Source organism: Salvelinus fontinalis, chromosome 41, assembly GCF_029448725.1.
Source record: "Salvelinus fontinalis isolate EN_2023a chromosome 41, ASM2944872v1, whole genome shotgun sequence".
Lineage (NCBI taxonomy): Eukaryota > Metazoa > Chordata > Actinopteri > Salmoniformes > Salmonidae > Salvelinus > Salvelinus fontinalis.
This window is the reverse complement of record NC_074705.1, coordinates 2366708-2379566: the sequence shown is the minus strand read 5'-3', so window position 1 is coordinate 2379566 and position 12859 is coordinate 2366708. Positions and strand designations below refer to the sequence as shown.

General features: G+C 35.4%; 1 protein-coding gene across 1 annotated transcript in view; it reads left to right on the top strand.

The window, feature by feature from the left end:
* The window catches only part of LOC129840308 (solute carrier family 15 member 1-like), a 57276-nt gene extending 49131 nt beyond the window's left edge, over window positions 1-8145 (top strand). The window contains exons 8-13 of the mRNA XM_055908110.1: window positions 3221-3304; window positions 3451-3533; window positions 3838-3924; window positions 4535-4624; window positions 7895-7939; window positions 8074-8145. Of these exons, the coding sequence (XP_055764085.1) occupies window positions 3221-3304; window positions 3451-3533; window positions 3838-3924; window positions 4535-4624; window positions 7895-7939; window positions 8074-8145 (461 nt within the window). The remainder of the gene's footprint in view (window positions 1-3220; window positions 3305-3450; window positions 3534-3837; window positions 3925-4534; window positions 4625-7894; window positions 7940-8073) is intronic.
* Window positions 8146-12859: the final 4714 nt, after the last annotated feature.

The following is a 12859-nucleotide window of genomic DNA, read 5'->3' as shown; positions in this document are numbered from 1 at the left end:
TTACTAACCCTAAACTAACACAATACCTGGTCAGACTTTACATTACTACCACAATACCTGGTCAGACTTTACATTACTACCACAATACCTGGTCAGACTTTACATTACTAACACAATACCTGGTCAGACTTTACATTACTACCGCAATACCTGGTCAGACTTTACATTACTACCACAATACCTGGTCAGACTTTACATTACTACCACAATACCTGGTCAGACTTTACATTACTACCACAATACCTGGTCAGACTTTACATTACTACCACAATACCTGGTCAGACTTTACATTACTACCACAATACCTGGTCAGACTTTACATTACTAACCCTAAACTAACACAATACCTGTTCAGACTTTACATTACTACCACAATACCTGGTCAGGCTTTACATTACTACCACAATACCTGGTCAGACTTTACATTACTACCACAATACCTGGTTAGACTTTACATTACTACCACAATACCTGGTCAGACTTTACATTACTACCACAATACCTGGTCAGACTTTACATTACTACCACAATACCTGGTCAGACTTTACATTACTACCACAATACCTGGTCAGACTTTACATTACTAACACAATACCTGGTCAGACTTTACATTACTAACCCTAAACTAACACAATACCTGGTCAGACTTTACATTACTACCACAATACCTGTTCAGACTTTACATTACTACCACAATACCTGGTGAGACTTTACATTACTACCACAATACCTGGTCAGACTTTACATTACTAACCCTAAACTAACACAATACCTGGTCAGACTTTACATTACTACCACAATACCTGGTCAGACTTTACATTACTACCACAATACCTGGTCAGACTTTACATTACTAACCCTAAACTAACACAATACCTGGTCAGACTTTACATTACTACCACAATACCTGGTCAGACTTTACATTACTACCACAATACCTGGTCAGACTTTACATTACTACCACAATACCTGGTCAGACTTTACATTACTACCACAATACCTGGTCAGACTTTACATTACTACCACAATACCTGGTCAGACTTTACATTACTACCACAATACCTGGTCAGACTTTACATTACTACCACAATACCTGGTCAGACTTTACATTACTACCACAATACCTGGTCAGACTTTACATTACTACCACAATACCTGGTCAGACTTTACATTACTAACCCTAAACTAACACAATAACTGGTCAGACTTTACATTACTACCACAATACCTGGTCAGACTTTACATTACTACCACAATACCTGGTCAGACTTTACATTACTACCACAATACCTGGTCAGGCTTTACATTACTACCACAATACCTGGTCAGACTTTACATTACTACCACAATACCTGGTCAGACTTTACATTACTACCACAATACCTGGTCAGACTTTACATTACTACCACACTACCTGGTCAGACTTTACATTACTAACCCTAAACTAACACAATACCTGGTCAGACTTTACATTACTACCACAATACCTGGTCAGACTTTACATTACTACCACAATACCTGGTCAGACTTTACATTACTACCACAATACCTGGTCAGACTTTACATTACTAACCCTAAACTACCACAATACCTGGTCAGACTTTACATTACTAACCCTAAACTAACACAATACCTGGTCAGACTTTACATTACTACCACAATACCTGGTCAGACTTTACATTACTACCACAATACCTGGTCAGGCTTTACATTACTACCACAATACCTGGTCAGACTTTACATTACTACCACAATACCTGTTCAGACTTTACATTACTACCACAATACCTGGTCAGACTTTACATTACTACCACAATACCTGGTCAGACTTTACATTACTACCACAATACCTGGTCAGACTTTACATTACTACCACAATACCTGGTCAGACTTTACATTACTACCACAATACCTGGTCAGACTTTACATTACTAACCCTAAACTAACACAATACCTGGTCAGACTTTACATTACTACCACAATACCTGGTCAGACTTTACATTACTACCACAATACCTGGTCAGACTTTACATTACTACCACAATACCTGGTCAACCTTTACATTACTACCACAATACCTGGTCAGACTTTACATTACTACCACAATACCTGGTCAGACTTTACATTACTACCACAATACCTGGTCAGACTTTACATTACTACCACAATACCTGGTCAGACTTTACATTACTACCACAATACCTGGTCAGACTTTACATTACTAACCCTAAACTAACACAATACCTGGTCAGACTTTACATTACTACCACAATACCTGGTCAGACTTTACATTACTAACCCTAAACTAACACAATACCTGGTCAGACTTTACATTACTACCACAATACCTGTTCAGACTTTACATTACTACCACAATACCTGGTCAGACTTTACATTACTACCACAATACCTGGTCAACCTTTACTTGCCTATCGTTATGCCTGGTCAGCCTTTACTTGCCTATCGTTATGCCTGGTCAACCTTTACTTGCCTATCGTTATGCCTGGTCAACCTTTACTTGCCTATCGTTATGCCTGGTCAACCTTTACTTGCCTATCGTTATGCCTGGTCAACCTTTACTTGCCTATCGTTATGCCTGGTCAACCTTTACTTGCCTATCGTTATGCCTGGTCAACCTTTACTTGCCTATCGTTATGCCTGGTCAACCTTTACTTGCCTATCGTTATGCCTGGTCAACCTTTACTTCCCTATCGTTATGCCTGGTCAACCTTTACTTGCCTATCGTTATGCCTGGTCAACCTTTACTTGCCTATCGTTATGCCTGGTCAGACTTTACTTGCCTATCGTTATGCCTGGTCAACCTTTACTTCCCTATCGTTATGCCTGGTCAACCTTTACTTGCCTATCGTTATGCCTGGTCAACCTTTACTTGCCTATCGTTATGCCTGGTCAACCTTTACTTGCCTATCGTTATGCCTGGTCAACCTTTACTTGCCTATCGTTATGCCTGGTCAACCTTTACTTGCCTATCGTTATGCCTGGTCAACCTTTACTTGCCTATCGTTATGCTTGGTCAACCTTTACTTGCCTATCGTTATGCTTGGTCAACCTTTACTTGCCTATCGTTATGCCTGGTCAGACTTTACTTGCCTATCGTTATGCCTGGTCAACCTTTACTTGTATATCGTTATGCCTGTGCAGTCGGGCCAGTGTCTCCATCCAGTAGCACATTAAGCCAGATGTGTGTTCCCTCCTCCAGGCCAGGAGTGTGGTATCCACACCCAACAGAAGTGTTATCCTCTGGCCTTCGGCGTCCCGGCAGCCCTCATGGTGGTGGCTCTCAGTGAGTACTGTCACCCTCCTACTATAACCCCGTCCCCTTGCCCCTGTCAATCATCGGTATTGATCTGAACTCTGTCTGTCCATAGGATCTCACATATGACTCTCTGTCTAGTTAACAGAGGTGGATGTCTTTCTGTGTTTCCACAGTCGTGTTCATTATGGGCAGTGGCATGTACAACAAGACGGCTCCTAAAGGCAACATTATGCTGGAGGTCTGCAAGTGTATCGGGGTAAGACAGTCTAATAACATACAGACAGTAAGGGATTAGACAGTCTAATAACATACAGACAGTAAGGGGATAAGACAGTCTAATAACATACAGACAGTAAGGGGATGAGACAGTCTAATAACATACAGACAGTAAGGGGATAAGACAGTCTAATAACATACAGACAGTAAGGGGATGAGACACTCTAGTACCATACAGACAGTAGAAGACTCACAGTGTCATATCGTTCATTGTGAAACTCTACAGGATGTGAATGTGATATTCAACAACTATTAAGTGTTTGTGTCCTTTCTCTCCTTTCTAGTTTGCCATAAAGAACCGCTTCAGGCATCGCAGCAAGACGTTCCCTAAGAGAGAACACTGGATGGACTGGGCCGATGAGAAATATGATGTAGGTCCATGTTCATTGTTCTATGGGGAAACCAACCAGATTAGCAGTTCATATAACTGTTGAAAATGAAAGTCAACTGGACGATGTTTACAACACAGAGAACTCATTAATAAATCCTTCCTCTCCTCTTCTTCCTCTTCATCTCTCCTCCTCCGCCTCTCTCCTCCTCCTCCCCGTCCTCCTCTCTCCTCCTTCTCCTCTCCTCTCTCCTCCTCCTCTCCTCTCTCCTCCTCCTCCCCATCCTCCTATCACCTCCTCCTCCCCGTCCTCCTCTCTTCTCCTCCTCTCCTCCTCCTCCCCATCCTCCTATCACCTCCTCTCTCCTCCCCGTCCTCCTCTCTCCTCCTCCCCTCCTCCTCCTCTCCTCTCTCCTCCTCCTCCCCGTCCTCCTCTCTCCTCCTCCCCTCCTCTCTCCGCCTCCTCCTCCTCTCTCCGCCTCCTCCTCCTCTCTCCTCCTCCTCTCTCCTCTCCTCCTCCTCCTCCTCCTCCTCTCCTCTCTCCTCCTCCTCCCCGTCCTCCTCTCTCCTCCTCCCCTCCTCTCTCTGCCTCCTCTCCTCTCTTCTCCTCCTTTCCTCCTCCTCCTCTCCTCTCTCCTCCTCCTCTCCTCCAGAAACTGCTGGTGGCCCAGGTGAAGATGGTGCTGAAGGTTCTGTTTCTCTACATCCCCCTTCCCATGTTCTGGACTCTGTTTGACCAACAGGTAAGAACCCTAAACCCATCCATCTAAGTAACACAATCAAAAAAATCCTCATCAAAATGTGTCAGTTTAATCTAGAGATATCTGTTTCAGCTAGAGATATCTGTTTCAGCTAGAGATATCTGTTTCAGCTAGACAGATCTGTTTCAGCTAGACAGATCTGTTTCAGCTAGAGATATCTGTTTCAGCTAGACAGATCAGTTTAATCTAGAGATCTGTTTCAGCTAGAGATATCTGTTTCAGCTAGATAGAGCTGTTTCAGCTAGATAGAGCTGTTTCAGCTAGATACATCAGTTTAAGCTAGAAATATCTGTTTCAGCTAGAAATATCTGTTTCAGCTAGAGATATCTGTTTCAGCTAGAAATATCTGTTTCAGCTAGAGATATCTGTTTCAGCTAGAGATATCTGTTTCAGATAGATAAATCTGTTTCAGATAGATAAATCTGTTTCAGATAGATAAATCTGTTTCAGATAGATACATCTGTTTCAGCTAGAGAGATCAGTTTAAGCTAGAGAGATCTGTTTCAGCTAGACAGATCTGTTTCAGCTAGACAGATTAGATTCAGCTAGAGAGATTAGTTTCAGCTAGAGAGATCTGTTTCAGATAGACAGATTAGTTTCAGCTAGAGAGATCAGTTTCAGCTAGAGAGATTAGTTTCAGCTAGAGAGATTAGTTTCAGGTAGAGAGATCAGTTTCAGGTAGAGAGATCAGTTTCACCTAGACAGATCAGTTTCAGCTAGACAGATCAGTTTCAGATAGACAGATCAGTTTCAGCTAGAGAGATTAGTTTCAGGTAGAGAGATCAGTTTCAGGTAGAGAGATCAGTTTCAGCTAGACAGATCAGTTTCAGCTAGACAGATCAGTTTCAGATAGACAGATCAGTTTCAGCTAGAGAGATTAGTTTCAGCTAGACAGATCCATTTCAGCTAGAGAGATCAGTTTCAGGTAGACAGATCAGTTTCACCTAGACAGATCTGTTTCAGCTAGACAGATCAGTTTCAGCTAGACAGATTAGTTTCAGCTAGAGAGATCAGTTTCAGCTAGAGAGACTAGTTTCAGGTAGACAGATCTGTTTCACCTAGACAGATCAGTTTTAGCTAGACAGATCAGTTTCACCTAGACAGATCAGTTTCACCTAGACAGATCAGTTTCAGGTAGACAGATCTGTTTCAGCTAGACAGATCAGTTTCAGCTAGACAGATCAGTTTCAGCTAGACAGATCAGTTTCAGCTAGAGATATCAGTTTCAGCTAGAGAGATTAGTTTCAGCTAGACAGATCAGTTTCAGCTAGACAGATCAGTTTCAGCTAGACAGATCAGTTTCAGGTAGACAGATCAGTTTCAGGTAGACAGATCAGTTTCAGCTAGACAGATCGGTTTCAGGTAAACAGATCAGTTTCAGCTAGACAGATCAGTTTCAGCTAGACAGATCAGTTTCAGCTAGACAGATCAGTTTCAGCTAGACAGATCAGTTTCAGCTAGACAGATCAGTTTCAGGTAGACAGATCAGTTTCAGCTAGACAGATTGGTTTCAGGTAAACAGATTAGTTTCAGCTAGACAGATCAGTTTGAGCTAGACAGATCAGTTTCACCTAGACAGAACAGTTTCAGGTAGACAGATCAGTTTCAGCTAGACAGATCGGTTTCAGCTAGAGAGATCTGTTTCAGCTAGAGAGGTCAGTTTCAGCTAGACAGATCAGTTTAAGGTACAGATATCAGTTTAAGATAGATATATTTTTTGCATTGCGTCTCAATCCAATCCTCCGCCGATGTTCCGCAGTGAAAGGTGGCAGAGCGCTGTCAGACCATGAGGCACTTCATCTGAAGGTAACCGGTACTGGTTTGAAAAATGAATGGAATTATGAAGGGAGTTTTGAACCTACCCAAAGAATGGGGTTAAATATGGGTAAAAATATATAATATATATATATATATTGCCTGAGCTTTGTTATATCTCCTAGATACAGGACAGACACTTCAACACCTGATTCCTTATGATATATTTGTTGACCGTTTTCTGTTGCGTTTTTTGATACCTAAAGGGGTATCAAAATCAAATAGCTAAGGGGTAGGGTCCCAATTATTTTGGGGTGGGGCGGAGGGGGGTCAAAATGGGGTCGTGGGCCGAAAAATGTTGGGAACCCCTAAGACTACTCACCCTAACCCATAACCCCTAAGACTACTCACCCTAACCCCTAACATTACTCACCCTAACCCCTAAGACTAGTCACCCTAACCCCTAAGACTAGTCACCCTAACCCCTAAGACTACTCACCCTAACCCCTAACATTACTCACCCTAACCCCTAACATTACTCACCCTAACCCCTAAGACTACTCACCCTAACCCAAAAAGCCTTGCTAGATATTAAGGATACTTTGTAAATACTTTGTGCTCAAGAGCTGTGCCATAGAATCACAGACTACACCTTGGCAGTAGACTGAGCTGTGCCATAGAATCACAGACTACACCTTGGCAGTAGACTGAGCTGTGCCATAGAATCACAGACTACACCTTGGCAGTAGACTGAGCTGTGCCGTAGAATCACAGACTACACCTTGGCAGTAGACTGAGCTGTGCCGTAGAATCACAGACTACACCTTGGCAGTAGACTGAGCTGTGCCGTAGAATCACAGACTACACCTTGGCAGTAGACTGAGCTGTGCCGTAGAATCACAGACTACACCTTGGCAGTAGACTGAGCTGTGCCGTAGAATCACAGACTACACCTTGGCAGTAGACTGAGCTGTGCCGTAGAATCACAGACTACACCTTGGCAGTAGACTGAGCTGTGCCGTAGAATCACAGACTACACCTTGGCAGTAGACTGAGCTGTGCCGTAGAATCACAGACTACACCTTGGCAGTAGACTGAGCTGTGGCGTAGAATCACAGACTACACCTTGGCAGTAGACTGAGCTGTGCCGTAGAATCACAGACTACACCTTGGCAGTAGACTGAGCTGTGCCATAGAACCACAGACTACACCTTGGCAGTAGACTGAGCTGTGGCGTAGAATCACAGACTACACCTTGGCAGTAGACTGAGCTGTGCCGTAGAATCACAGACTACACCTTGGCAGTAGACTGAGCTGTGCCATAGAACCACAGACTACACCTTGGCAGTAGACTGAGCTGTGCCGTAGAACCACAGACTAGACCTTGGCAGTAGACTGAGCTGTGCCGTAGAACCACAGACTAGACCTTGGCAGTAGACTGAGGCAGTATTCTAAGGCGTTTGAGATCCTCCCTAAACTCCTGTGTCCCTTCCCCAGGGCTCCAGATGGACCCTCCAGGCCACCACCATGGACGGAAACTTTGTACGTGGAATTCAACCCTCAGAAACAACAACGATATAATACTATTGATCAAATGATATTTGAATTTAATATTAAAGACGTGTTTACCTGAATTAAAGATACCCGAGGAACTAACTGCTGTTTCTCCTCCGCAGGGAATTCTCATTGTGCAGCCAGATCAGATGCAGGTGAGCCACGTCCCCTACCGTTATACGCTAACAACTTAAACTAACTATACTAACTCTATATAATAAGGTGAGCCACGTCCCCTACCATTATACGCTAACAACTTAAACTAACTATACTAACTCTATATAATAAGGTGAGCCACGTCCCCTACCGTTATACGCTAACAACTTAAACTAACTATACTAACTCTATATAATAAGGTGAGCCACGTCCCCTACCGTTATACGCTAACAACTTAAACTAACTATACTAACTCTATATAATAAGGTGAGCCACGTCCCCTACCGTTATACGCTAACAACTTAAACTAACTATACTAACTCTATATAATAAGGTGAGCCACGTCCCCTACCTTTATACGCTAACAACTTAAACTAACTATACTAACTCTATATAATAAGGTGAGCCACGTCCCCTACCGTTATATGCTAACAACTTAAACTAACTATACTAACTATATATACTAACTCTATATAATAAGGTGAGCCACGTCCCCTACCTTTATATGCTAACAACTTAAACTAACTATACTAACTCTATAAACGATATACTAACTCTATATCATAACTATACTAACTATATATACTATAAACTGTATACTAACTCTATATCATAACGATACTAACTATGTATACAATAAACTATATACTAACTCTATATCATAACTACACTAACTATATATAATATAAACTATATACTAACTATATATACTATAAACTATATACTAACTCTATAAACTATATACTAACTCTATATAATAACTATACTAAATATATACTATATTCTATATACTAACTCTATAAATGATATACTAACTCTATATCATAACTATACTAACTCTATATACTATAAACTATATACTAACTCTATATAATAACTATACTAAATATAGATACTATATTCTATGTACTAACTCTATAAACGATATACTAACTCTATATCATAACTATACTAACTATATATAATAACTATACTAACTCTATAAACTATATAATAACTCTATATACTATAAACTATATACTAACTCTATAAACTATGTACTAACTATATATACTATAAACTATATACTAACTATATATACTATATTCTATATATTAACTCTATAAATGATATACTAACTCTATATAATAACTATACTAACTCTATTTAAAAACTCTACTACCTATATATACTATAAACGGTATACTAACTCTATATAATAACTATACTAACTATATATACTATAAACTATATACTAACTCTATATAATAACTATACTAACTTTATATACTATATTCTATATATTAACACTATAAACTATATACTAACTCTATATAATAACTATACTAACTAACTTTACTATAAACTATATACTAACTCTATACAATAACTATACTAACTCTATATACTATATTATATATATTAACTCTAGAAACGATATACTAACACTATATAATAACTATACTAACTATATATACTATAAACTATATACTAACTCTATATAATAACTATATTAACTATATATACTATATTCTATATATTAACTATAAACTATATACTAACTCTATATAATAACTATACTAACTATATATAATAACTATACTAACTATATATAATAACTATACTAACTATATATAATAACTATACTAACTATATATAATAACTATACTAACTATATATACTATATTCTATATATTAACTCTATAAACTATATACTAACTCTATATAATAACTATACTAACTCTACTATAAACTATTTACTAACTCTATATAATAACTATACTAACTAACTCTACTATAAACTATATACTAACTCTATATCATAACTATACTAACTCTACTATAAGCTATAAACTAACTATACAAACTCTATCAACTATATACTAACTATATTTACTATAAACTATATACTAAGTATATATACTATAAACTATATACTAACTATATATACTATAAACTATATACTAACTATATATATATATATTAGCTATACTAGCTCTATATACTATAATCTATATACTAACTCTATATACTATAAACTATATTTTAACTCTATATAATAACTGTATATACTATAAACGATATACTAACTCGATATATTATAAACTATATAGTAACTCTATATAGTACCTATACTAATACTATAAACTATATTTTAACTCTATATAATAACTTTATATACTATAAACTATATACTAAATGTATATACTAACTATACTAATTCTATAAACTATATATCAACTCTGTATACTATAAACTATATACTAACTCTATATACTATCAACTATATACTAACTCTATACACTAACTATACTAATTCTATAAACTATATATCAACTCTGTATACTATAAACTATATACTAACTCTATATACTATAAACTATATACTAACTCTATATACTATCTATATATACTATCTATACTAACTATATATACTATATACTAACTCTATGTACTATCTATATATACTATCTATACTAACTCTATATACTATAAACTATATACTAACTCTATATACTATCTATATATACTATCTATACTAACTATATATACTATATACTAACTCTATATACTATCTATACTAACTCTTTAAACTATATACTAACTCTATATACTATAAACTATATACTAATTCTATATACTATCTATATATACTATCTATACTAACTATATATACTATATACTAACTCTATATACTATCTATACTAACTCTTTAAACTATATACTAACTCTGTGTCTGAGTCTAAAGGAAATTAAGTTAATGTATATATAATTTGATATACAGAGGAATATACTTAACTGTCTTATGATTTATATTATCTTGTTTGATATTGTACATTTAATTGTGTATATTTGTCTATATATCTATACTAACTATACTTACTATATATACTATATACTAACTCCATATACTATCTATACTAACTCTATATACTATATACTAACTCCATATACTATCTATACTAACTCTATAAACTATATGCTAACTCTATATACTATCTATACTAGCTCTATAAACGATATACTAACTATACTTACTATATATACTATATACTAACTCTATATACTATCTATACTAACTCTATATACTATCTACTAACTCTATATACTATCTATACTAACTCCATATACTATCTATACTAACTCTAAATACCATCTATACTAACTATACTAACTCTATATACTATCTATACCAGCTCTATATACTATCTATACTAACTATACTAACTCTATATACTATCTATACTAACTCTATATACTAACTATACTAACTCTATATACTATCTATACTAACTCTATATATTAACGATACTAATTCTATAAACTATATATCAACTCTGTATACTATAAACTATATACTAACTCTATATACTATATACTATATACTAACTATACTAATTCTATAAACTATATACTAACTCTATATACTATCTATACTAACTCTATACACTATATACCAACTCTATACACTATATACCAACTCTATATACTATCTATACTAGCTCTATAAACTATATACTAACCATACTAATTATATAAACTATATACTAACTCTATATACTATCTATACTAACTCTATATACTATACACTAACTCTATAAACTATATACTAACTCTATATACTATATACTAACTCCATATACTATCTATACTAGCTCTATATACTATATACTAACTCTATAAACTATATACTAACTCTATATACTAACTATACTTACTATATATACTATATACTAACTCTATATACTACATACTAACTCTATATACTATCTATACTAACTCTATATACTATATACTAACTCTATATACTATCTAAACTAACTCTATATACTATCTATACTAACTCTATATACTATATACTAACTCTATATACTATCTATACTAACTCTATAAACTATATACTAACTCTATATACTATCTATACTAACTCTATGTACTAACTCTATATACTATCTATACTAACTCTAAATACTATATACTAACTCTATATACTACATACTAACTCTATATACTATATACTAACTCTATAAACTATATACTAACTCTAAATACTATATACTAACTCTATATACTACATACTAACTCTATATACTATATACTAACTCTATAAACTATATACTAACTCTATATACTATATACTAACTCTATATACTACATACTAACTCTATATACTATATACTAACTCTATAAACTATATACTAACTCTATATACTATATACTAACTCTATATACTATCTATACTAACTCTATGTACTAACTCTATATACTATCTATACTAACTCTATAAACTATATACTAACTCTATATACTATCTATACTAACTCTATGTACTAACTCTATATACTATCTATACTAACTCTATATACTACATACTAACTCTATATACTATATACTAACTCTATAAACTATATACTAACTCTATATACTATCTATACTAACTCTATATACTAACTCTATATACTATCTATACTAACTCTATATACTATCTATACTAACTCTAAATACTATATACTAACTCTATATACTACATACTAACTCTATATACTATATACTAACTCTACATACTATATACTAACTCTATATACTATCTATACTAACTCTATATACTAACTATATATACTAACTATATATGCTACAAACTATATATAAACTCTATATACTGCCTAAACTAACTGTATAAATTATATACTAACTATATAAACTATATACTAACTATATATACTATATACTAACTCTATATACTAACTATACTAACTATATATACTATCTATA